Below are 27,954 nucleotides of genomic sequence, written 5' to 3'. Positions count from 1 at the left end.
AACGGTAGACACCTGGTTATTAGAAAAGTACATATCTCTTCACCCTCCTTCCCCCAGTCGTACAGCCTCCAGCACTATGAAAACGGAAGTTGCTGGTAGAGGCAACTTAGGATAGTATTCTGATAAGAAAGATAAAGTACATTTGATGGGACCATTATTCAGAAACCAACTCTAGTGAATAAACTGAAGTCCAAATATTCCTCTGCAGTCTGTTATCAAGTGTTACAAAACCTGCTGTGCAAGATAATGAAAAAGGAGGATTGACCAGAAGAGGCCATCGAAGAGGGGTCCAGGTTCGGTTTATGTTGAAAACTGCAGAAGGTTCAGATGAGAGGTCTTGACTGGTGATGGATCCAAAAACAAGGGTTTTTCTCGAACGTGGTCAAATTCAGATGGGACGATTCAAAACACTTCTGTAGAGATCTAAACAGGCCTGTGTGCAAGACGATGCTGTGCGCGCTAACAGTGCAGAGTGAGTGAGCATTCTCCAGAGTAGGTTCTGAACTAGGTCAGTGAATGTCCAAGCGATATAGATAGAGATACACATATACACACTTATTACTGATGCATTCTGTTTTACGTATTTAATGTAAGTCTTCGTGTTTCTTACTGGTTTGGTTCATTATAGCCGGCATAGGCTGTTAAGTATCCTGCAAGCAGACCCTTATCCAGTGAGGTACATTACCTTGTGTGGTAAAAGTTATCCACCATTACTGATGGGAAAAGAAATGTTTCATACGTTTGCGGCACAGGCCTCTGGTGTTGCACATTCAACTTGTCAATTTTGAGTTGGTGTCAATCTCTGGGCTATAGGATAAGCTTTAAGTCTTTTACTCCATTAATTCAATAAATGGAACTTATTTTGCACAACTGTGTTGCACAGTATTGTTCTCTACAACCATTTTTGTTTAACCACAAAACAAAAAAGCAGAATTTGACAGGATTGAACGGCCATTTAAGCTCCCAGAATCTAGGGCTATTTTATAAAGCAAATTAATACAAGAATGAGCGACATGAAAAAATACGTTTATTGATTACATTCTTAGTTCTGTAAATACACACAATCAGCTATACGCTCGGATGGACTCAGCCTTCTGCTAACACTAGATGTTGAAACTGCATACAGGATAGATGTAGACGAGACCCATCACAAAGCGTTGAAGCCCCAGACAATCCACCATCCGAAAGCGGTCTTCTGGCTCCACGCAAAAGCTTGACACTGGCTGAAGATCTCCAGACCATCTCATTCATCATCTCATTCTGGGGAAGAAACAAAGGAGAGACTCAGTCAGCTGGTATTGCGAATTCCACATTTCTAGAGCTCTCCATGAGCGGCATAGGTGTCCACAAATTGCGGTGCTTCAAAAATCATAACAAAAAAAATGCCCACACCCAAGACCTTAGGGAGGTGCGACACCATGGAATAGAAAAAAATGGAGGGGCAAGACCATGAGGGAAGGGGTCGCTCAGTAACGTGGGATCAATGTGTGTGTGGCAACGTACAATTTGTGGCTAATAAAATAATCGGTAGGGTGTGTGGGGTGCTAGTTAATCCACTGGGCAAGAGCTAGTGCAGCAGTTGCAACTGAAGACTGACCGGTCCACTTAAAAAAGTTTGCTCAAAGACACTTGTGTATCCAGATTCATGTCCACAGCCCGCTACTGCCAACTTTACCAAGTTAATGCATGCCTCATCGCTCTAAACTCAACTGGAATACAAAACAAAAACGCCCAGAACAAGCTCGCTTCAGCGCTGACATTATCTAGTTGCACCTCAACCAAGACTTTATGGATAAAAATGTTTTTCCAATCTACGTGCAGGTACTGTATTCTTAATAGTGCTGAATTTGTGCCTGGTTTCCTGTGCTCTGCACTGGTACTGAATTGCCAGCACCAGGGCCTGTGACAGACTGCAGAAGGTGGGGCAGTCTGGCTAATTTCGGGATGGCAGTTCATTAACAATATACATTAAAATGAATACTACCTGTCCCCCAAACCATTCTTATAGCTTTGGGGGCCTTAAATAGTCCGAACTGTTACACTTGTAGGAGTGTGAATGTTAGTACTTGTGTTTCTATCCCTGGCAGGGGCAATGTGTGGTAGAAGGTGGTGGCCTGACAAGAACCCTGGTACATTTTTTTGCCAAGTACCGATTATTAAGGACAGTATTAAACGGAGGTGATGCAGAACAAAAGACGCACAACTGGCAACATAGGACTGCAGAAAGGACAATTCACCACATGCTGTTCAGCGTTTCATGAACGAAGACTAACCTTGCAGGACCAGTGACGTCATCCCACATGCCGTGACTCACTTAAGTATTCGTTTCCCTCGGCAAAGAGGCTTTTGTGTAACATATGCACCTGCTGCACCACTCCCTACTCCTGAAGCTGGGCAGACTGCAGGCTGCCATGTACTCTTGCGATAGGGTGTACTAGCACTTCAGAGGGTGACTGGTCTTTAAACAATGAAGCTTAGCCCCACTGAAGGTCAGACCACATACCGAAACTCCACTTTGCATGCGTCACCCCGCTTCACTTTGTGCCTTTGATTTACTACATGCACAGCAAAATACATTAGTGAAGAAAAAAACAGCCTGGAAAAAACTCCAAGTATATCCATACCATAACCTCACTTATGGAATTTCAAACTCGAGACCTGGCTGATCGAATAGGTCAAATCAGCCAGGTCAACTGAACCTGCAAGAAAAGAACTGAAAACATGGCTATTCGATAAAAAGTAAACCCCTCCCTCCAGCGCCTTGAGACCCTCTGGGTGAGTAGTGCGCTTTATAAGTGCCTGAACTTGAACTTGCAAGCGCCTGGATACCGAATCGGGTGATAGTCGTGCTATATAAATCCCATTTGATTTCCATATCAAGCTGCTAGATCAGAGGTCTGCAAACTGTGGGGCGGGCACCCACAAGGGGGGGGGGGGGGGGGACTAAATTGATCACATTGTGGGTGAATAGCACCACGCTCTAGGCGAGAAAAATAATGTGTTGGCCCCTGCTGGAAGGGAAACGGACATGCTGAAAACAGTGCTGTGGTGTTAGTGAAGGAAAGAGTGCCAGGGACGACTGTGAAGGCCCATCAGCAAGGTCTTGACATCCATCTCCTGGATGGGAGAGGGTGTAAAAGGGTGGGGCGGTTCCAGGTAACCCTCAAAGGCCCCTCCCTACTTTCATTTGATACAGGAGCCCACTGTGGACCATGTTGGCCTGTAAGGGATACCAGTCAGCAAATGGCATGTTGACAACAAAGTATTTGAAGAGGGATCACAACGCAAATTCAAGGTTAGAATTATAATACATGTTCAGGTGACAATTTTATAGAATTGTTATAAAAGGTTTGTCACTCTTGGGGGCCAGATTTTTTATTGTTTTAAGCATGAGGCAGTGCAGTAATAAAACGTTGAGACCACTGTGCCAGAAGGTTACTAAATAACGTTAAAGAAAACCTGGCAAAACAAGGACAAGGACACTGAATATTTTTTGCACATCACTGAAAAGTGATGTAAGACATCCCTCAAGTCCCCACAGAGAACAATGAAACCAAAACCCATGTGCTGAAAGGGCAAGATACTTACCCGTTGAGCTGGGATTCTGCTCCTGATGGCCATTCGACATGTTCTCCGGCGCCCCATTCGTCAAGTCTCCATTCACTGCGTCTCCACTCGCTGGAGTCTCCCCATTCACCACAACTTTTCCGTCAGAAGCATCCTAAAGAGGAGCGCACAGACATGAGTAAGCTACACGACAGCAGGCACATCACACACCACAAGCCCTAAGAGCCTGCAAGGTCTACCCCATGTTCTTCTAGGGCAATGGTCAATTAAAAAGCCTCTGGACAAGGGCCTTCATTCAGCTTTCAACTTCATATCTCAATTCTTGTAGTCCATACTCCACTTCGGTAACCTATAACAAGAGAGCGATCAATTCCTTTTTTGAGAAATGGAGTAAAGTTGACCACATCCATAGGTCACTTCCAGACCGTGCAAAAGAAAGTGCTTGTAGCCACAGTTCTGGTTGGAATTCTGCACAGTTCTGGTTGGAATTCTGCACAATCAGCTATTAAATGTAGGCACGTAGTCTTGAATCCACCTCATATCTCTTCAATCCAGTATCAGACACTTCCTGTTCCTTTATCCAACTTAGATGTTTCTGCTTTTCCCCCTTGGTTACAGTTTTTCCTGTCTCTCCTCCCACTACCTTCCCCCTGTGTTCCCACCCCCCTTTCAATTTCTTTCTAAATATCTGATGAGGAAAATAAGTGCGCCCCACCAGAAACCACTGGCTCAAATTAAGAAATGCTTGCAGATCAGTAAGGCGGCCAGGAAACATGGCAGCACAGGTGTGCTTATCGTATTCAAAATGGATAAGACAATGTTGTGGCTTTTATGCCAGGGAAGGGCCAGCGACAGTTAGAAGAGGCTCAGGCAAGATGAAGGGGTGCTAGTTGTCCTACAGGAGATGCAGCTTGGTTGAGGTTTGTAGACCAGAGTAGGACAAGATACAGAACTTTACATTTCTTATATGCAAATGATGAAGTCATCCAACAGCCCTACTAAGATTATCCCTACAAAACTGGTATTCGACCTAGAGTACGTTCTGCTTCAATCCATTATTAGAACGGGCGACATTGGGTAGAGACCTTTCCACAACAGGGTGGTCAGATCTCACACCCGTTTATGCCTCAGATCATACAGTTAATGAGTTCTTGCTTCGCAGGTGGGCAGTCAGAAGACAACAGCTGTAAAAGGAAACTAAACTAAAACAATAAAGCTTCAAGCTTTTGGAGCATAAGCTTCTAGGTCCACTTTAACCAGCATAGGCTCACGTGTCAGTCTATGCCCCATCACTACAGGTTACAGTCACGTAACCTTTATCCACATCTTTCAGTAGCACCATCCACAAGCAGGACCAACAAATATTCCCCACCGACTGGGGGATTAGCGAGACAGTAGCACGGATTACAGCCAGGTGAGATGCTCGGCCTTTTATCACAACCTGGTCTAGCAGCACTACATGTTCGAGGCCTGGAAACGTTGGTGGGTCCTTGAGGCGATGGGGCTAGAGTCAGAACTCCCATTTTTTTTTTTAATAAGATTCCACATATTGCAATGACAAGGCTTGAAATGGAGACTGGACAAAAGAAATTCAGTCTGTAAAACATGACAAGCAACGAGTCTCTCCCGTACGGATGCAGTGGATAGGTACGCAGTTTACACTAGGGATCACAACCACAAGCAAGTAGGTGTTGTCTGTACTAGAGGGGGCGCAATACAGATCTCGCTTGGGGCAATAAAATCACAGCAGATAAAAAGTTTATAGCATTGATCCTATGGGGCGCATCACCGTACAAGCCTTTCAATGATCTACATTTAAGTAAGTCTTATTTAAGATATGAACATTTCAGGGACTATCATTGTTTTTTGATTAAAGTAATTCACATGAAACCTATCCTACGGAACACGCCTCAAATACCCACTCATTCTAACAGCTGTTCCATACAGGCCTTCTACGCGTAGCAGGTTGATTGATCTATATGGACCTCATTCTACTGCCAGGTGGTCAGTGCTTCCATATAGGTCTCTAGGACAGTTGATCGATACTCTATTAAAGGCTTGACTGGCCGCAGATCCACATCTTACAAGTCTCACTACTAGCAGGTCCTCAATGCTTTCAGCACCCAAAAGTCCTCCACACTTACTTCCTACAGTCCACTTTAGCACAGCTAATCGCAGGATTCTGCACCTCACCAAGAAGCATGGTCATTTTTTTCTTTTAGAGTTTTATATAGCGCGAAGTAGACCAGAGGCATCCGGTATCAGAAAGCTTTACATTAGCGCCAGTTTCTTTACAGAAGAAGACATTCATTTTTGTTAGGCACGGGGAGATTAAGTGATTTGCCCAGAATGTTGAGTCATTGCAGAGACTCGAACCCGGTTCCCCAACTTAGAGGTCGACCGCTCTAGCCATAAGGCTACATCCTCTCCATTGCTCGTAGTGCATCGCCAAGAAGTACCGCTGAGTTTGTTGCAAACATACTTACCTCTGGAGCGGATTCTTTCAGCATGATTATGCCATCTTTTTCCTCGAACTCAAGGTCGCTCTCCGTGTCATTCTTGGACTGGTACTCCTCGCTGTCTGTCTCCGATTTGCTGAGCTGGGAAAGGGCCGAAACAAATATAGTTAGCAACCTGCTGGAATGCTCAGTCCAAACTGAATTTCACCCAAATTGAAGAAGTCCTAGTGCACCTAGCTCCGCTGTGGAGCCAAATTCAATTGATATGGTGCCAGCCTCTTCAATTATTGGTTAGAGGAAACTGATGGGAAGCCTGACTTTGCAAACATTTTGGAAACTTAGGAAGCAAGTTACACCGAGATCTTTACAACCGATTGTGCAAACAAATCTTTCCAGTTACAGGACTTGGAACTAATGCTCAGGACAGCAAGTCTGGCCTCAATCTACTGGGCAAGCAGGCACCAACAGCGAAGTGTGTGCCTCGACAGGGAATCAAATGGGTAGAAGCCAGTTTCGGTTTTGTATGAGACTTCACTGGACCGCTCCTGGAGTCTCATATCCCTTCACTCACCAAGGAACAGACTGACACACACCAGCAGAGCAAACTTCCTTATTAACTTACTTCAATAAACGTGAATGACATGCACGATCTGAATTATAAATTGGCTACTTTGCATTCCAGTAAATCACTTGCAAGACTTCTGTTGGAAGTGGGATCCCTGGCTGGCCAGGGCTTTCGCCAAAGTCAGTCAGAGACCACCACTCCCAAGTCAGGACAAGGGAGTTACACGCCAAGATAACCCCTGCTCACCCTCTAGGTAACGTGGCGCGAGCAGCAAGGCTAAACTTGGAGGCGATGTAAGTTAAGTATTTGCGCACGCACCCCAGCAACAACACCCAGGGCCCACCACAAGGGAAACTCCACACAAGGTTATATAAAAAATAGCCTTTGTATTATAATAAACACACATTAGATAAGACACGCATCTTGTTACACTGTGCCAGAGGCACGGGCAGAATTTACAAGGGATAATGTACAGGACAGGGCCACCTGTTCCACTGTCAGGGGTATGCACTTTTAGAAGTAACACTTTTAGAAATAGCACTTTAGAAGGTAAAATCACTGTAGCACACAATATAAAAATAGAGCACACAACCAGTAACTACTAGTAACCAGGACCTCACTAGCACCACCTGCACTAGGAGAAAGACAACCACATACGTATTACAGTACCTGTAGGGGTGTAAGAACATAACACATGATGCAATGCATAACATTCATTCAGAGGTGTAAGGAAGGAAACCACATGATGCATCAACAATACATTCAGAGGTGCAGAAAATGAACAATTGCGCCAACTCACAGAAGTCACCCTCTGTGACTGTCCCTAGGCCAACTGGCCTCTCTAGGGCTAGGACGCCCTGTGTCCCAAAGTCAGGGGGGCCTAAACGTGGCAGTTGCCCACAAAGTGCTGGGCAACTGGTGCAGGGAAAGTTAGGGCAACGTTGGAGCCTCGTGGGCTCAAGAACCACCACTGTGGCACCGCTGAGCCTCTCTGGGCTCTGGAACAATGAACTGGGCACTCGAGCCTCTCAGGTCTCGCAAAACAACATGTGGCCGGGAGCCTCTCTGGGCTCAAAGAATGAGGGGGCCGGGTCTGAGCCGCGCAGGCTCCAAGAACAAAGGACCTGGCCCCTCGAGTCTCTCGGGACTAGTCAGCACAATGGCCGGCACGGTGGAGTCCCTCTCGGGGGACTCAGGACAAGGGCAACTGCCCCCAAGAGCCTCGTAGGCTCACGAACAACAAGGTGCGGCTTTCTGGGGACTCTCGAACACGTGGGGCCTTTGTTTGGAGTCCCCCCCCCCCCCCCTCTGGGGGACTCGAGATGCCGGGAATGCCCCCTTGAAGCCCTCGTGGCTTCACTCTAGAAATGAGCGCGAGGTCGCGCTACTGGGAAAGGGGGGGGGGGGGGGGGAACACCGACAATGTGTCCAGGCGCCCCTCCCTTTGTCACTCACCGGCTGTCTGGCGGCGGCTCTGGTGCCGCGGGCGGGCTCCTCTCACTCTCCGGGGCCTCGACCAGACGCGGCAGGCTCTGCTCCTTCTCCCGGGGCTCTCTTCGCTCGGGAGCCTCGGCCGGTCAACGCAGGCTGCTTCCTGCTTCCTCCTCCTCCGATGACGCGGCGGGAGGCTCGGCCGGCTGGGCCAATCCCAGCGCACTCTGGTATGACGCGGTCAGCTTCTCCTTCTCTGCTTCTCCTCAGCGAGGAAAACACGGGGCAATGCCGGGTGGGCACCGGCTCCGAATAGCAACGCAAAACGGGCAAATGAAGGCGGCCAATGAGCGGGGTGACACCCGCGCCGCTAGATCACCTCACGGGGCGAACAGATGCCGGGTGGGCACCGGCGAAAGTACTCAAAGCGCTAGCAACGAAGGACAGGCGCTCCCAAGCGCCACAGGACAAGAGAGCAGCGCTCTCAGCGCGATAAGCACCATAACAGCGCTTGAAGCGCTAGCAACGAGGAAAAGGCGCTCCCAAGCGCCAGGAGACAAGATCAAGCGCTCACAGCGCTGTGGGCCAAATAAAGCGCTCTCAAGCGCTAGGCAAGGAATCCTCCGTGCTCCCCAGCACTGGAGGGCAGGACAAGGCTCCAGCAAGGGCTGGAGGCAGGCAGGGGGGGGGGGGGGGCAAGGCTGGGCCAGAGCCAGCACACTGGGTCTCCAGGCAGGGAGACACTCCAAGTGGCGGTCCTCCTGGCCCCAGCAGCAGCAACAGCCCCCTCTGGCAGGATCAGAAAAGAGAACAACTTCTGTAGGGACACAGCCCCATTTTTATACATCATTTCCTTTGTCTCAGGGTGCAGGGTGGGGCAGAACCAGTCGCAGCTGGTCTTGGAGCACCCTTGATCGCCCAACCACCCCTTTCATTCACTGGGGAGGCTAGGGTCGTTAGACACCACAGGGGGGCGGAGCCAGCATTGTGTGGGGAAAACCCAGCCCATCCAGGACACAGGTACACTCCTCCCACACATCACTCATGCTAATCTCCCACTCACCACCGGGCAGACCCATCCAGACTTCCTGGAGCCTGGCATGCCAGCCAATCATGCTCCAGCACCCTCACTGCACACACACATCAATGTCCAGAAGTAGCACTTCCCAACTAGACACATACAAGCCACACATACCATCGTGCAGCATTCACTCTCACAAGTTCACACATACCAAACTCGAGCCTGCACTCCCCACGCATCAGGAACTACCAGGGACACACACATTCCCCATGCATTCCTATGGGAGGGCAGGCTAGCCATACTACACGCACGCACTTTACCCTGGGACACAGGGAAAAAGTGCGCAGAGACCCAAAAATCACTAACACAGGGTCACAAATAAAAGCAAAGAGATTAGGGGCGAACCCGCCCTAAGGGCCAAGTCCAACAACTTCTAAACTGTCCACATGCTTCAACACACTTGCCCCACCTTAGAAATGCATACTCTACCCACGTAATAATCAGCTTCTGTGAACTGAGTGTAATGAAAGTTCTTTGCCAACTTCAGACTCAACGTTGCACTTCGAAATCTCATTTCTTGAAAGTCAGACTGTAAACTATCATTCAAGGGATCATGTCACATTATATATATATATATATATATATATATATATATATATATATATATATATATACACACACACATATATACACACATATATATACACATACATACACACTTGCATGCATACATAGAGACCCCAGCAAAAAAACGCCCAAAAACAGGTTACCTTTTATAACCTCAGGCTAAACATTGGTGGCAGATTTTACTGCCAAAACACATGGTTCGTCCTACCCTTCCGTACCTCAAAGCCCAAAATGTCACCTACTCCAGTTAGGGAGTCAATTTCAACCCTACTCACGAGTTGATCTTTTAGATTTCTGAGCACGCTTCAGACAGTTACATGGTAGTGAACTTCCTGCACAAGGAGGGGCTGAGATTGATCATCAGGGACCCACTGGGATGGGCAGCGATTAAAAATGCTTGTACGCGGAATTTTTACAGAAGCAAAAATCATCCAGGTTAAAGGTAGTATGCCATAACTGCATAAAAACGGAAAACTCATTAGGTCTTATCCTCCTATTTGAAATAGTTGTATATTCTGGTAAAGCATAGAAATGTCAGCCTCTGGGCATGGCTGGCCTTTCCCAGTTGTGCAGCAACGGCTCTGTGGAAAGTACATAGAAAAGCCACAGGATCCAGGCAAGAACGTAAATGTGTATCACAAGATTGGCAAAATGTAAAGTAACATTGTAATAGGTTCCATCTTGTGTGGACTAAATTGAGGACCCTCCGTCAGTATTTTTTTTGTTAATGTATTGTTTGAATGAATGTGTACGTGTTGTGAATGAATGTGTACGTGTTGTGTAATGTTGAGCACAAATGTTCTGGTTGTATAGTCTGTTGATATTTTGTGAAAGTTACTTAATCTTAATTGTTTGTGTGGGCACAATAATCTTGGGATACGAATTTACTTAATCTTCAGGAACCCCTGAGGCTTTTACATGCTGCTTTGACTGCCTCTGGGACCGTAGGGCTGCCCATGTTGTGGCCAAACTCTGGACAGTACAGCACAGCTGTAAGACCAGTGCGGCTCACATCACCTCTTGGCCTGCCCATACCTGGTAAGTTACATCGCCCTCATCGTTCTCATCCGGCAGGTCTTCGGCCAGCGCCTCGATCCAGGACTGCTGCTCCTCCAAGACCACGTCTTCCGCTTTCCTCTTGCTCCCCTTGCCGCAGGGCTTGGTGGGAGACTGCCTCACCTCTGACAGAAGAATGACCAGAGATATGTCAAAGACCTTTCTAAATCGTTACATGTACAAGATAAAGGAAATATTAGACCTTGTAAACGGCACACTCATTACGGTATTCAAAACTAGCTCTTAAGAGGCATCGGCAGGAGGCATGAGAGAAGGGCGAGACCTCCAGAGATAGTGCCCCAATGCACTACTTGGATCACGCTGGAGCTGCACACCCACGCCCATCATGGCAGAGGGCTCACAGGGCAGGTATCACTCCAGGATCAAACTACAGTGATCGTGACCAGACTATCCAACCCTTATATTCAAGACACAAATTACGCCAGCATTTTGCACTCATTTACTGAAGGAAACTTGCCAAACTGATCAATGTTGCTTTTTTTGATATTGTTTTGTTGAGCGCTGCATAGTTCAGGCATCAAAAGGTTGTACAATGTGGCAAATGCATATGGATTCCATCAGACATTCAAATTCTAGTAAATTCCTGAAAGAACTGTATGGACATGCTCATGGTATAGAATAGATCTCCTAAAAAAAGAAAAATGTTAGGGACACTGAACACTTACATACAAATGTGACAATTACACATTCACAAAGTGCCATAATTAAGGAAAGGTCTAAACATCAGGGTTGACGCTATTTACCCAGTTATCTGAATCCAGAGAGCGGAGTCACAGACACAAATCCTCAAAGCAACTAACCAAGAAAGATTTACCCAGTTATCTGAATCCAGAGAGCTGAGTCACAGACACAAATCCTCAAAGCAACTAACCAAGAAAGAGCACTATTCACAAAGAGGGGTTGTGAAATGTGTGATCAGACAATGAAGAGACCTCGAAAGGCAGTGCCATGCAAAACCGGTACAGTTTGATAACTTAGGCCACTCAAGCTTGATGCGCAGCAAACTTTTGGCCAATCCTGGACAGCCTTGCAGATTCACCAGACTGGCGACAATAGCATTTGATAGGTTAATATCAAGACCCAACTCTACTACCTTGCAATACCTACTTCGTGTGCACCAGCTCTATTTAACCTTCTTCTCTGCATTTCCTCAAAGACAAAAACCAACTCTGTGTTAGACTGAATGTTTTTAACTATGGTCTTATCACCTCACCTAAAATAAAAAAGGCACTCGTGCCTTTAGTTTTCTAGAAAGGTGTAGGACTTACCAGACCAGCTACGCTCCGATGAGGGGCAGAAAAGGAACACATGCTATATTTAATGGTTCTGTAAAGCATGTATCGGCCATAGTCATGGCTTCCTAGTATATTAAGACCACCATCAACAAAGAGTGTATACAGAGAAATTACAGAGGACATTTTCAATCTTAGGAGTCTGATTATACACCCCTCCAAGATGATCTACACATCAAGTAGTTCTAGAACCAGCATGAGAGTTCATCCCTCAGAGGCTGGCAATATGCCAGTCTTAGGATTCAGCAGCATGGAATTGCTTGCACAGGAAACGTACACCTCTTCGGTACAACTACTTCCGGGTAAGTACAACTTATTCCATGGAAACTTAAACGTAAATCCTCAGAAAGATGGTTAATTTACAAAACCTGAACAATCCTGAAGGCACTAATCAGGGTGGGAGCAGAGTAGAATCATTAGCCTTGCTGAACTCTTTTAGGCATCCACGTGTAACCTTTTCCACTAAGGATATCTGCACTTCTATTCCAGTTCTGTGTACACTCACCCTACTGCACGTCTCATTTCCATATTCGACTGCACAAATGAATGGGCCACCATCCCTTCTCCCCAGGTATACCCAGACCCTTCACCCGTTTCTTCCACCCTCAACCTAAATATCTATGCATACGAACATCAATAAATCAATTACTACACAAATCTACTCCCAATGGCCTCCACATTACGATTCAACCCAACTTTCATTGCAATGCATGACATACAGTGTCAGCAGCTTGCCAAGCGAACTTTAAAAGATTAGTTTATGTACAGAATGACCATGTTAATGAGGGACTCTGGAGAATGTGAAACATGTGCTGAAGCAAGCAAAGGGTTAAAGTTTTCCGAGTTCCAGGTCAGTCACAACCAATTGGATCCAGGACCAAAGCCTCAGGGTCAAGCAGAATCGAGGGAGTCAGCTCTTCTGGCCTCCAGATATTCCTTCAAGATGCTCTTCAGCCAACGGAGCCACCTTTAAGAAACAACCTGGAGACGACGCTTCATCCAAAGACACCCAGGTACGCCCAGACTTAGTTTAGGTGGCAGCAATGCATTACACAAGCATCAACCCTGTATGCACCCCAAAGCAGGCCCTGCACCTCGACTGAAACAGAAGGCTTACCATCAGACACATCGCCATCCCCAAGGCCTTTGGACGCCGGGTATCCCAGGGCGTTCTGGAGCCTCTGTGGGGCGACGGAGAGGAGGAAGCGTGCCAGCCTGCCCAGTCTCTTCTTCCCGGTGATGACGCGCCTAGAGGTGGGCGAGGTGGTCTGGAGGTCTGCACTGCCCACATCTTCCACAGCCACGGAGAAGCCAACTAGAGACATCATTTTCTGCAGCACCTTAAACTGGAAGGAGGAAACAAAACACAATGAAGCCACACGGGGTTTGAGGGAAAGGGGTTCAGACCAGATGAAAAGTGCACCAGAGTGGGCAGATCCAATGAGCGGCCAGCCTAACTCAAAGCAACCGCATTCTGGATCAATGGGTTTAGTTTACCACAGTGTTAGGCATAATTGTGCCCGTTGTTGGAACAATGCTAAAAATCATAATAAGAGTGTCTCATATCTGAACTTGATAAATCAGGCAGAATCTGTCTTTACAGGACCATACTGTGCAATATTACAAGAAACGACGTCAAACATGTCTTATCTGAAGCTTAGCTATTTCAGAAACATGTTTTTGTACTACGGGTCATGGAAAAACATGTGCATTTTCAGAACATGCTGTTCTGGGGTAACATTCTTTCTAATACTTTTGATACCTGGGCGAGACTTCATCTGAAGTTTAGAAGAAGTTATTTCTTTGGTGACAGAGGGCACTTCTCGTTATGTTAAATCTCCTGTTCATACATTTACTCGGTCTATCACATTCACTAACATTTTTATGGCCACCCAGTGGCCTAAGCCTGTTGTACCGTTTAACTGTCTGAGCTTCCAAGATTCATTGTGTGAACGGCAGCGCTACAGTCTATTAAACTAGTGTGCTATACGTGACATTTTGAGATGTACATGTGAAGAAAGATACTATGGAAATAATATCACCACTTTCAAAGTGGAACAGGCCCCCCTGCTCCCCGACATTGCTCACAACTCTCCTTAAAAAAAAGTCTAAGGTGGCGCACCCCAAATGAGTGGGGACAATAGGTTAATATTAAGGTCATCATCTTAAGATGAAAGAAAGCGTGGCTCCTCTTGCAGTTGCATTCACACTTCCAGGTGCAGCCAAAGTTTGCAAAGTTCGCTGTCGACATGAAATTCGCTAACAGCGGTGTGTGCTGGGTTCATCTGCAGGTGTGAAAGGCTTTCAGGATTCGGAAATGCCGGATCATATCCAAAAGAATACTTCGGGTAAAGTTAGTTTCAAATCCTGCCAGAACAAAACGGAGACTTTGCTCTGACCCAAAAAACATGGCTGTTTGTGCTCTTACATCATGGCCTCCGACATAGAACCAAGCAACTGACCAGCTAGTTCATTACACCTCGCCATCCTCTAGTTGAAATGCATTTTGGGAACTGTAGTTCTTTTCCTCGGCTTCCCAGACTGAGGATTCATTCGAAATAGTTGCTCTTTGACAACTTAAGATTTCCATACCAGAGAGTTAGCAGAATATATAGTTATGGCAATCAGGTTATGAGTCGGGGCTCCAGGCCTAGCTTTATAACTACTCCAATAATAACGTGTTCTACATAAAGAGCCGTGATTGGTCAAGTCGAATGAGTCAAGACAACACATTTTCACCAGTAGTGGCAGGAGAATAACAAAACGTGTTTTAATTTGTACTTCAATGCAATAAAAACGCTATAGGGCAGGAGGAAACTCGTTACATTAAAGTAGAATTCAGAGTAACGCAGGGAGCATATATTTAGGAGGTCAGTGTAGGCTGCCTACAAAACTCCAGCTGCTCCCAAAAATAAAATATTCACTGTTAAGATGGGAAGGAAGTTTGGTCGCTTTGCTAAAAGAACCGAACTCAAAAATAGTATTTGACGAACTGACATTTCAAAGAATAAGTCCGTCCAGATATCTGACCGGGACTCTCCACCCACCCCAAGGCCATCGCCCGTACCACCACCCTCCTGATAAACAGATTTGAAGACTCACCACATATTTCAGGGGGCCGAATGTAATAACGCGCACGAAAAGCGACTTGACGGGGGCGCCTTGCCTGCAGTCTGTTGCCACCGCCAGCTTCTTCTGGAAAGAGAGAATGAAATAGGTAGGTGATCCCACTCAGAGACAGCACTGCCTGCCACCTGGAGTGAGCTTCCCACTTACATCCATGTGTAATAAGTCCATCCGCCACACCCACCCGCCCCCTCCCCCCAAAAAAACACACCAAAACAAACCCCCCCCCCCAAATAAAAAAAAAACACACAAATCGCCACCATACAGAAAACCATAAAAAAACGACCCCCCCCCCACCCCCCAAAAAAAAAACACCGCCACCACACACACCAAAACAAACTCCGTCCACCTCCCCAATCAAAAATCAAATTACTGGGTAAAGAGTTCCCGCACTTCCTGTGGATAACTAGAGGCATCATATTTCTTGGCTAACAATTAGTGCACCCCAGTTCTTTGATTAATCACCCGACATCAACCCCCACCTTGAGGGCACAGCACCGACAACCACCGCCCCCAAAGTTCCTCCCTGTGATGGGCAGCCATCCCCACCCATCGCCGGTCTCCACGTGGGAGGACGCCGCGCCGGCGGGCACCCCCTTCCATCCTACCTCGGCGCCCTCCGTCGAGGGGGTCTTGGCGGGCTCCGCGGTGGGTTCAGGAGTGCGTGCGGGTTCCTGTGCCATGGCGCGGGGTGTGCAGGAGGCGAGCTGAGAAGGTCTGTGGGCCACGAGTTCTGCAGCCCCGCACAGCACCAATTATCAGCTCTGCGGGGCTAAGCCCAATTAAGTTAACGAGGAGGAGCCCGCCCGCCCTGCTTCAAAACGAGGCTGTGACCTCTCTCCTCCAGTGCGCGCTGGACCAGTCAGAGTGTATCACAAACCCCACTCTTTCTCACATTCTTTGTATAATATTGTAATGAAACAACATTTTTGGCATGTGCAAGTAATATTTTTAAAAAGACAGGTCAGACCTGAAGAGTCATTTTATTGGCATATGTCATACGTAGAGCTACTCTAGCCAGGTTGTTCCCGTTGCACTCTGGTATTTGTAGTCCTGTCTCTCTTCATCATGGCCAAAACGCAACTCAAACGCCAGAGTGCACAGCGGGCACGAGTGGCATGGGGCGCGTTTCAAACGCTGCCAACCTGGACAAACTGAGTTTTCGCCAAGACCTGCAAAGGTTTTTAAACTGGACAACTTAAGGAAACTTTGGAATGAAACCCCGGGCACGAGAGAAGCAAACGCATGCTAGAAATGGGAGAGGGAAACTCACGGTCTCGCAAAAATGATTTCGGGTGGACAATTTTGTAAATATCAATTCAAATGCCTCTGCATGCTGGGACTTGTAGTCCCCAAATTATAACGGGGAAAAGCAAAATTACAAGCACTTGGCACTTGGAACCAAGGGGCTTATTTACAAGCCCCTTGCGCAACCTTTGCGTCACTTTTAACATGGGAAATGTGGCGCAAGGGGCTTGTAAATCTGCCCCCAAGGGCTGGTGACTGAAAACCTGGACTGTCTAGTTGAGCAACAAATGAAATGGGGCTTGCAGGCAAATCTCTCCTTGTTGCCCCAAGAAGAGCATTAGTGTGAAAAGTTGCAAAGTCTTCAATAGCAACTTTATTGAGATTTTTTTGATTCAGTCTTTGCAATTTTCGTGATCGTTAACACATTTCTAAGCTAAAAAAATATGATTATTCTTTGAAAAAGTCCTCTAAAAGTAGATTGGCCCATGAATTATAGGGATTACCCTGCAAAACCACAGTTTTGGTGGGAAAATCCTTGCTTGTAAAAGTGTTTCTATATTGAAAATTGCGCTTGAAAGCAAAATTGGACAAAGACCATAGACCCGTAAGACTTCATCAGGAACTTATATGGTGGGAGTTTAGGACTGGCTAATGGTCACTTCATATTATGAGTCCAGTTGGCCTTTATGTGGTCTGAGGGCAGTCCAAGGATGGACCGGTACTTTCTGAAGGTGAGGTAAGACTGGTGACATCGGGCGCTACCTCTTTGTTAAGCAAATTGTACCAAAAGAAACACCTGAAACACGGCCTTGTTATTAGTATATAGAGCGTACTCCAGAGGGAAATTTCTATTTTACTAGGACACAAAAATTCTGGCACCACTCCTGGTCCCTCCACATTAGGTCTGAGCCCAGTGTTGCTTCATGACTCTTTTCTGTTCTTTTCTAGACACTTTTCTTCTTAGCTTTTTCTCCTTCAGTTGGCTGGAAGACGCATCTGCTTACAAATACTTTAGGTCTTGCCTAGGAGACTGCTTTTAGCTGCCAGTAAGTGAAAGCTTCGTGTGGATATTCCAAAAACTCACAGTGGGGTTAGAGCCATCCCACTGCTTACCATCAGTTGACTTTACTGCCACTCTTATTTACTTGCTGCTTAACTGATGGCTTGTCTTCTGCTTCCTGTTTTTTTCGCTCTGCTGCAGCACAAACTTTACCACTCTTTTGATTGGATGACTTGTATCCTTCCACTGCTAACATTTAGGGAACTACTTTGATCTATTTCTTTAAGCACTCCATGAGAGTGCATGTATTTTCTTTCTCTCTCCTATGTTTTCTGTTCTGGCCTAAAACCACAAGTTACTCACATTCGGTAACAATATATCTGTAAGAAACATTAGTAGTGATAGATTCCTTACCTTAGAATTACCCCCAGGCGTCGGACTGGATCTGGAAAGTTTTCGTCAGCAGTACCCCTGCGGGTCGGAAGGTGGTGTCGTGCGGCTCCGCGTCCGTGATTGGCGTGGTTGCCAAGATGACGTCGTGGCACCTACTTAGACGCCGCCCTCGCGTGCTGACGTCAGTTCTGTACACGACTTTCCGCGCAAGGAACACAGAGCCATGCAAGATACTGACCACTGGTGCCTGAAACTAGGGCCCTGAAAGGGATGACCTTAACCCTAGAAATCAGTTTGCAGAACGGGGAGGATGGGTGGGGCGGTAAGCAATCTATCACTACTAATGCTAATCACAGATATATTGTTACTAAAGGTAAGTAAGAACTATTGTTACTTACCTGTAAACAGGTGGTTCTCCAGTATTGGTGTCTTTCATAGATTCACATGCTTGAATATTCCCCGTCGTCGAAGTGGGAGTCCCACGGTATATAAAAATAGCAATAATGCTAATATAATATAAATTATAATATCATATAATAATAAAAATAGAGATAATACACTGTAAAACCTCTACAATGGTAACTTCCATAGGAAGACATTACAATAGAAAAAACTCATTTGTAACATATCAGTGTCATTATGTTGGTCCAAACTGCAGCCAATCAGGCTCAAGCACCCTCTAGAACCTTCTCCTCAGAAGCTCAAGCCCTCAGATTTTCGTAGCACTAGTAATAATAGCGCATGAGGAGAAGAGAGCCTCTGAGGGGAGGAAGGGTGGGTCGCATGTGAATCTATGAAAGACACCAATACTGGAGAACCACCTGTTTACAGGTAAGTAACAATAGTTCTTCTCCAGTATTAGGGGTGTCTTTCATAGATTCACATGCTTGAATAGAATAGATAGCAGTAACTCCTTAGAACTGGGATTGCTAAGCATCTTCACATGAAGTAAAGGCTCGCTGCTCGGGAGGATGAACCCGAAACTGCGCCGAGTCCAGAACCGCTCCAATGAAGAGTAGCGTCTGAGAGGGAATCAGGTGCAACTTCAGCACGTTGATGGAGAACCCCAGCAAATACAGGTCGGCCGTAGTCTGGAGGTGGAAGACGACTGCCCGGGGCGAGCCCGCCTTCAACAACCAGTCATCAAGATAGGGGAAGACTGGAACCCCTGATCTGCGCAGATGAGCTGCGACCCCCGCCATCACTTTCTTGAACACCTGAGGGGCGCTGGTAAGGCCGAAGGGGAGCACAGTAAACTGAAAGTGCTCGTGGCCTACCATGAACCACAGGTAACGCCGGTGCGATATGTAAATGTGCGTCTTGCAAGTCCACTGCTACCATCCAGTCTCCAGGGTCGAGGGCAGACAAGACCTGAGCTAGCGTCAATATTGAAAAAATGCATCACTATCCCTGGATATTAACTATAAACACGTTTAGAATTTGAACCAGTGTGTATGTGCACTGTTTGTGATCTGGCCAAAGAGGACACAATATTGCTGAAACTGGATCATAAATTTAAAATTGATCCGCACAGGGCCCCCCAAAATACGTTTGGCCCAGGGCCCCCAAAATCCTTATGATGTCCCTGTTATCAGTGTCTCTTTTATTGTGTTTGGTAGACCTCCTTTAGTCACCCTATAACTATGGGTGTACAACATTTTAATTTCTTTGGAGGAACTGGTCAAAATTCATAATTTTGCTCCAAGCAAAGTTAATTTTTTAAATATCGAATTCCACAATTGGTAACATTGTCCCACACAAATTGATTTAACTTACTAAGAAAAACCCCTACGGATATTTCACTTCTTATGCTGCTTTTTCCCATTTTTGTTGTTCTTCACTCAGTAACTTTTTTTTCAGTGGCAAATTTATTGGAATTTTCACATGACTGTCACACAATGCTTCAATTTCCATACAATGCCAGAGTGTATTCTTCAATGTCAACCAATGTCAAGCTATATCCTTTCATTTTTATCCAACCTCAATCCCTATCCTTCAATTTTCAACTAATATCAAGCTGTATGCTTCAATCTGGACACATTCCCACTTTTTAATATCTCACTCACCCGCCCCTCTATTTAAGTAAAAAGGTAGGAAGTGGCTCCACATACCTTGCTGGTAGATGGTTGCTCAGCAGCTCAAAAGTTTTTAAATCCAGACTGTGATTTTATTTATTAGTAAGACATTATGTCTGTTGGCAAGTTAAAATAGGCCCTACTAGGCTCAGAACACTGGCTTCATATTAATATTTGATTTTAGGTTTGGGTCAAGATGAGATGTAACCTACCCTGAGCATTTCTCTTCAATGTGCTGAGCAAAAAATAAATTTGTCAGTTCAGTTCCGGTTTCAATTCCGTTTGCGACAAATCATGTGCTCTAATCCCTTCCTGTGCGTAAAGTAAGGCCTGACACAATGAAGCAGTATTTGTTGGTGCCATCTTTCTATAGTATTGAATTATGAATTCAAATAAATCACAGGTGTTGTAGGGTTTGAAAAATAGCATTGGAAACTGGGTCCTCATTGTCAACATCACTTCTGTGCCTTTTGAGGTTAGCTGTGTGGGCCAGGATGGCCCAAAGGAATCTTCCTGCATGTCTGGTTCTATACCAGACTAGGTCTAAGCTACCCATCCTACCCTTCCTCTAGGAGTGAATCTAGCAATGGCCTGGTGCTCGTCTGTAGGCGACGTCCTCCCACCTGTACCTCATTCCAGTGCACACGAGGCCTGCAGACCAACAGGGATGTCCGGCTGATAGCTCATCACACTCTCTTCATTTCTTACAAGGCAGCTAACTAAAAACTTGGACCTTGAACTTAGAACTTCCATACAAGGACCCCACCTCCTTCTTTTCCAATAAGGCCTCAGGATGTAATATTGCTCATTCATACTCAACCCATACCTTTCATCCTGGTAGAAAGGATACAATATAATTCTCATCTTCCTCAGAAGACTAGCTGCAGCAATGTGTAGAAAGGCCCACAGGTGTGCGGCAACCACTTGCAAACATGAGCAGCAAGAAACTAGGGTATTATTTAGTCTCTGGGGGGTAGTTTTCCAGTCTGCATGTAGGCAGGTGACCTGTTTTCACCAGGCTGCAGCACACCACTCAGGATATCTACATTTTTCTGCCACTAAGGCGGGAAAACATTGTAAAAGCGGTCCCTCTGACATGAGTGGAGAACTTGCATCATGAATGGAATGCCAGGCAGACTGCTGTGTATAGAAGCAAGCTCTGCAATCTTTTTGTTGTCCAGAACCAAACCCCCAAAGTGTGTGTCTATTTTGGCAGAACAAAAATCCAAAAGTCCTGTTTTCTCCAAGTATGTGGGTGCCATTAATGCTTTTTCCTGCCTAGACCTATGATGTTTTGTTTGGCGGTCCTGGAAGATGCCTTTGTGTATGTGGCCCGTGGCAGATGGTCAGGCATATATTTTTTGATGGCTGAGAAGGCTGAGTCTCCATCACTGGAACCTGCAGTCCTCATAGCATGTAAACATAAACATGGCTTGGAAACTGTGGGTTTGTCAGAGTGATAGATCTGACTAGGTAAGGAGGATTCCCATACCACCAAACTCTAAATGGGCACCTAGTTTCCAAACTAGAGTCGCGACCTGGCTGGTGTTCTACTGGTATGCCCAGTATTTTAATGGCCTGGCTGGTACAAAATTTATAAAAATCACCTGAAGACGTAGTTTTTCCCCTTTCTCAATACAAACTTCAAACAGCAAATATAAGAAGAAAGCACTTTAAAATGTATTTAGAGATATGCTGATACCTGACTAATTATTAAAGTAAACAAAGAAAGAAAAGTAATGTTACAAATGAATGTAGACCATTTTGTCGAAAGTCACATTTAAGCATCACACCAGGTCATTTCATTTATAAAGTTTTGTATAGCACGAACATAACCCTAGAGGGTATAAGAGCGCTTTACATGAGAGGAAGACAGGATATAGTTGTGATAACAAAAACTCGTCACATATATGAACAGAGAATCGTAAGTTTGACATCTACAGAGGATCATCAATGTAGTAGTTAGACACTGTTCTGAAATAGTAGGCAGGTATATAGTCAATAAAACATAAGGTGTTATCAATATAGCATAAGGTGATTATCTTAGGGCAAAAACGTGTTCATCAGAAGAGTTTTCACTTCTTTTTTGAAGGAGGAGGTAGATGCGATTAGGCAGACATCTGGCGGCAGAGAGTTCTATATCTTGGGGCGATACCTGTAAAGTTTCCGTAGCACATTTACTTTTTATGGAAAATCTGTGGTTTCAGAAGCAGGGAGCTCGCACTTTGTGATGATCTGCATCCCCCGATAATTCTAGCTTTTGGGCTAGATATCTGGGGGTCTTTATGTGTCATTCAAGCAATCTTTAGTTGTATTCTTGCCTCATAAGGGAGCCAGGTAATTGCTTTTAGGGCTGGGGATATGAGATTATTTATTTTTGTTCTGGAGACAAGCCTGGCAGCAGCATTAAGGGAGGCCCTTAGTGGGGCCAGTTCATATCTAGGAAGGCCGCATAATGTGGAGCTTCCGTAGTCCAACCTGGGCAACACAAGAGCTTGGACCGCCATCTTAAAGCCGTCCTGTGGGAGGAAGGGTTTACGTTTCCTTAGGATACTCATCTGGTAATTCGTTCCTTTGATGGCATTACTGATAGGCTTCTGCATATTCAGGTGTTTGTCTAATGTAATTCCCATAGATTAAGCGGAGTCAATAATGTGAGAACAGCTGAGGGCAGTTAGATGCTTTATCCAAAGGTCGATCTTGGTTGTAGGGTTCGGAGGAGTAATGATGAGGCATTCTTTTTTGGTAGTGTTGAGGTTAAGGCGGTTGCCAGTGAGGTTTTCCATGTCTTAAGACACAAACAAATTGCCAGTATTATTCTTGGACATGGGGAAACCCTGTTCTAAACACACTACAAGCACACACGTCACCACTACTGCAGAGTGGAGGTGTGAATAAAAATGAGTCGAAAGGTAAATCAGGTGAAATACATCTCATGTTTAAGGCCTCTTGATGAGCAAAATAACCCACCAAATAAGCTCCACAGAGAAACATGCGGCTTTCTCGTAAAAAAAGACAAAAACACCTGTGTTTAGTCAACCTGCACCTTCCAAGTCTGCAAAACCTGGCCCAGCCATGTGTGGGCTGCTCACTCTGGCTCTGATTGGGTCCAAGGAAACAATCAGAACTGTCCAAAATAGGGACCTATTTGCATTGGTTGAAAGGGTGTCTGCTCTTTCAGCAAACAGATTGGCTGCTCTTCCCACTAATTAGAATAAGGCCACACGTTTGGCCCCTTCTGATTGGCTGCCAGTAGCTAATCAGAACAGTCCTTTGGCCAAGAGGACATATATGTTCATGAGACATGTGCATTATTACTACTTTTGTTGCTACGTTCAGTATCTGCTACCTCTTCTGATATGTGGACGAGTTGTGCATTTATTTGAATAATGAAAGGTGGCTCCTGTGTAAATAAAGAGCCTTTACTTGGCACTCTGGGTCGGGGGTTTATGCTGCTGCCCTAAAAACTTGGCGATATGTTTTCTTTTGCTCGGTATCCATATGCACAGCTGACCCGGAAGCAATTATCTGCACAGTCCCTCAAGTATCACTTCTGCAGCACTTTGTTATCAGAGGAGTTCTTGTGATTGTGTACATTATGTGGAGACCATTGTCCCATCAATGAAGAGTCCTCAGTGCATGCATTGTGTCCTTTCACCTTTTTCTTCGCCGCAGCCACCCTCCCCGCCAGATCTCCAGTTCTGTTCCGCGTGCGACCACAAGTGGCCCTTCCCACTTCACCTGTAGGAAGACATCTACAAAGTGCCAGGTCATGCTCCTACTCACCATGGTCTTGAAGTGGGGCCTGTGGGCTGCATGAAGTGTGCTTGAAATGTTTCTTCCAAGTACTGTACGCCTTTGACGATAGCAAAGCCTCATGACTCAGTCTTTGAGTCTGGAACCAAGAGCACACGTGCCATCATGGGCACGTGTCCGCCATGCTATGAAAAAACATGGAGAAACACTGATGTACTGCCTAGTGCTGGCACCTTGACGGTGTCTAGCCTCTTCTCCAGAGGTGTTGCACTTCCATCTGCTTTTGTCAGTCATTGGCTACAATTCACCGATATCACAGCGGTGGAAGAAGTGATGTCAGAACCCCTGTATCCCGTAAGTGATGCCACAGGAAGTGACTTCACACAATCTTTGTCTACAATGGTATAACAAGAGTTGGTGTATAATCACCCTTACACTGCTAAGATATAGTAGCTAAATCCACCTGAAGTTTACAAAAGACAGGAAAAAGAGCAGCAGGAAGCACATTTTCTAGGTGAAAATTTAGACTGTAAAATATTCAGAGAAAAGTAGACAGCAAAGCTAATGAAATTTTAAAAAACTTTGTCCAGAAGACCATTGGTCCATGAAATAAATCCTACATCTATTCAGGCACAAGTGCCAATTTGTTGCAACTCTGTTGTAAATTATCTATCATTTTTAGATTTGTTGCCTGCATATGTGCGCTTTATCATTTTTTAGTTAATATTTTGTTGTTTATGGTCTCTGGATTTGGTTAAATGCTGCGCCTTCTTTGGGATACTGTGCTGGAGAATGAATGAAGTTACATCATTTCCGTCTTGGTCATTTTGGGAGGAGCTGGTAATACACACGCGTCCATTGATCCAATTGTGTGCATGGTTGTGATTTCGGAGACTGATGTATGTGAATTAACAGAAAAACAATAACTGAGAAACCACATTGGAGGAAACCAAATCATGGAAAAACAATTTTAAGGATATGCAATTTTTAGAAAACATAAATAAATCAAAAATTAAAGGGAAGATTTTAAAGGAAAGATAATTTTAAGATAACATACAAAATCACACCCTTGGGTGAAGATTAGGGGTAGTGAGGGTTTTTTTGTGTTTAGGAATGGATGAGGTTTTGGGATGAGTTTTTTTAGGGTTCAGGGATGAGTAGAGTTTAGGGATTTTGAGGGTTTTTAGGGATCAAGCATTGGTGGTGTTTAGGGTGGTGAGGGGTTTTTAGGGTTCAGTGATGGGTGGTCTTCGGGGTGTTTTTAAGGATGGGTAGAGTTTAAGACTGGTGAGTGTTTTTGAGGTTCAGTGAGGGGTAGAGTTTTGGGGTAAGGAAGGGCTGTTACTGTTCAGGAATGGGTAGAGTTTAGGGTGGTGTTGGATTTTAAGGGATCAGGGAAAGGTGGAGTTAAATTGTAGAATGAGTTTTTTGCGCTTAGGGATGCAGGAGTGTTGGGGTGATGAGGGGTTTTCGGGGTCATGAATGGGTGGGTTTTAGTGGTGGTGAGGGCTTTTTTAGTGTTTAGAGATGAGCGGAGTTCAGGAGTGGTGCAGGATTTTAAGGAATCAGGGATAGGTGGAATTTAGGCAGAGAAAGGGGTCTTTAGTTTCCAGGAATGGATGGAGTTTAGCAGTAGTGAGGGGGTTTTAAGTTAAGCGATGGGTAGAGTTTAGATGTAGAAAGGGCTTTAAGGGTTAGAGAGATGGGTGGAGTTGAGGGGTCAGTGATGGGTGTAGTTAATATGGGGGGCTCCATTTTTTGGGCACAGGGATGGATGGTGTTTAGGAGTGGGAAGGAATCAGTGAATTAAAAGCATCCAAAGTAATTGCTTGACAATATAGAAGATATAAATCTGAAATAATGTCGACTGACAGGAAGGACTGAAATAAATACCTTTGACAAAATTGTTTCTGAAAGTTAGGCCTGCAACCATTTTATTTATACCTTAAGAAATCAGTATGCAGAAGCCAATTTCGAAAAAAGACTTTCTATGAAATAGTCTGTATGAAATGGTAAATGCCTTTCATTCTGAATTTTTCCATCAAACCGTGTAGATTAAATGGGTTCTCAATAATTGTATTTCATGAAACCATTTTTCCATGAAACCACAACCATCTGAGACAGCTCATTGGCAAGCTGTGAATCTTAAAAGAAGAAAGTGCATGGCCTCAGTCTTTGTACGTCAACATTTAAGTTACTGGTTGTTTGAGAGGACAAAGATTGGAAATAGAATATCTGTGGATTGGTGGATGGCAGAATAGTCTCCATCCTTTTTCTGCAAAGTCATGGCTGGAGGAACTAATCAGTTTAAAGAATGTTCTAGGTTACTGGAGCAAGGTAGGCAAGGGACACAAAGGGCAGGTCAGTAGACTTTTCTAGAGTTTTCTTGAGTGTTGACATTTCTGACAGCGTTTGGTTATTGATTTGTGCACAAGAGTTCATTGATGAAAGACAGGTAGGCCTCTCAGGAATACGGCAGCCATTTATTTTATGAAAGTCAATTCAGTAAAATATCAGGCGTAGCAGAAGTGACACCAGGCACCATTTGACCATTATGATATCATGATATCAGAGAGCTACGTTTATTTTCTCCACAACCTCCTATTTGTTATTGAGGAGATGAAATGAAATGAAATGAAAGAAGCATTTATTGAGCACATAGCTACCCGGGGGCATCCCAGCGCTAACAGCGGTAAAACAATAGACACCACAACCACATTAAGAGAAAAGCTAAGTTTTTAGAAGTTTACGAAAGACCAGATGTTTTGGATGAGCAATGTCTGGAAGCTGCATTAAGTAAATATGGCTCTTGGTTCCCTGTTTCTTTCTGTTCCTGCAACAACTCCAAGGTCTTTTAGACCAAGGGGCCTAAGGGCAGTGCTAGGAGTAACAGAGCTCAGCCAATGGGTACATGCTTCTTCCATTGGCTACTCCCAAATCAATGTCCATTATTAATATAGCCTTCTACTTCTGAAGGACTGTCCTACTAGTTCTGCTCAGATGGGGTTGCTGTGGAATCACATGACAGGAAGCTTGTTGGGGACCCTCCGAGTTGGTGCTAAGAACTGTTGATCTAGTCCAAGCCCTGCACCGCGTCCTCCTAAGGCAGCTTTATGGGTCCCATGGCTCACCTATTGTTTTCTACTGGTTTCCTTCTGAGGCCATAGCCTGCAGCTGCCTAACGTCTGCTTTAACGGAGTGTGTTCGGCGCCCAAGCTGCACCAGCCTCCACGTTTGTCCTCATGCAAATTGCACGGACACTCAGAACAACTCACGTGTCATGTCCAGTGGCAAATGTTGGTATAATGCCATGCTCCACTCAATAGTCTATGCAGCGACCTACCTGAAAATAGATAGAATATGTCCTCCTTGCTTGTCATATTAATACGTTTGGTTTTAGTGGCACCCTCTGACTCTAGTGTAAACTATTGGTGCAACATAACAAGAAATGGACTACAGAGCATAAAGTAGCTTGAAGCATCACATTTCCTTTCTTCCATTGCACTCTATGGATCGTAAAGTGTTGGTTCAATCTACTGATGAAGTATTGATTCTCTTTACACAATTGTTGCTTCATAATCGTGGATCAGCACCTCCTCCATTGCTGGTGCAGCCCATTCCTCATTCTCACCCTTTGTAGTCCTTTGTCTATTTCAAGAATTATGACCAGAAGTGATGAGCAGAGTGCAGGCATGCACCAAGAGCCACATACATTAAGGTGGTAACTTGTCTTTAAATTAGGCGAACGTCCTTTAAATAGGCTTAAAACTAAGAAAGCGCAAAGCTGTAAAGGCACCCAAACAGTACCCTTGTCATTTATTTTTAGGTCGAGCATTCGAGACCTCTTGTATATACGTTAGTATATACTTATACGTGTATATACTTTGTGGGCTCTGGAGATCAGCCCTAGGACTTGTCTGCTTCCGCTCAGGGACTTTTTTTTCTGTTCAACTGCCTTAATAGAAAACGAACAGCAGAGGTTAGTAAAATACCAGAATTGCTTGCTGCTTAGGGATGTTATTTTTTTTATTTTTCTGGCAACTGCCTCTATTTAACTTTCTTGATAGAAAATGACAAGCAGAGGCCAGTAAAATACCAGAATCGCTTTAGCATTCTCTAGATTCCAGTCCATAGAATTTGTCTTCCATGAGCACCGGTAGACAATAGTACTATTTTCAAATCTTGTATTTTCAGTGATATGACCACTGAAGGCCCAAATTTTATATTAAAAAACAGAGCTTTGGACTATACCATTTCCCGCTGAAAGGCAATATTTTTCTCCATGTGTTCCCATACCTGGCGTGTCAAGCCATTTGG

General features: G+C 45.1%; 2 protein-coding genes across 5 annotated transcripts in view; both read right to left on the bottom strand.

Annotated features, from left to right (window-relative positions):
• Positions 1-27,954, bottom strand: part of LINGO3 (leucine rich repeat and Ig domain containing 3) — a 1,135,152-nt gene that overhangs the window by 629,314 nt on the left and 477,884 nt on the right. The gene's annotated exons all lie outside the window — the stretch shown is intronic.
• LOC144797758 (uncharacterized) lies at positions 1,011-15,929 on the bottom strand. The gene is made up of 7 exons (XM_078668519.1): positions 15,774-15,929; positions 15,142-15,234; positions 13,157-13,385; positions 10,706-10,851; positions 6,054-6,167; positions 3,589-3,721; positions 1,011-1,260 (listed from the first exon to the last, which is right to left on the bottom strand). The coding sequence occupies exons 1-7, from the start codon at positions 15,846-15,848 to the stop codon at positions 1,256-1,258; spliced, it is 795 nt and encodes a 264-aa protein (XP_078524645.1). The 5' UTR covers positions 15,849-15,929; the 3' UTR covers positions 1,011-1,255.

The sequence above is a fragment of the Lissotriton helveticus genome, chromosome 12 (genome assembly GCF_964261635.1).
Source record: "Lissotriton helveticus chromosome 12, aLisHel1.1, whole genome shotgun sequence".
NCBI classification, from domain to species: Eukaryota; Metazoa; Chordata; class Amphibia; order Caudata; family Salamandridae; genus Lissotriton; species Lissotriton helveticus.
Note: the sequence above shows the minus strand (reverse complement) of the source record. Positions and strands in the feature narration are given on the sequence as shown.

What these genes read in the sequence shown, in the direction of transcription:
- LOC144797758 (XM_078668519.1), bottom strand. Translation starts at nt 15,848, where the DNA reads ATGGCACAGGAACCCGCACGCACTCCTGAACCCACCGCGGAGCCCGCC. An exon ending in CCTCGACGGAGGGCGCCGAG is followed by an intron (nt 15,235 to 15,773) that starts GTAGGATGGAAG and finishes CTCTCTTTCCAG; the next exon opens with AAGAAGCTGGCGGTGGCAAC. An exon ending in TCGGCCCCCTGAAATATGTG is followed by an intron (nt 13,386 to 15,141) that starts GTGAGTCTTCAA and finishes TCCTCCTTCCAG; the next exon opens with TTTAAGGTGCTGCAGAAAAT.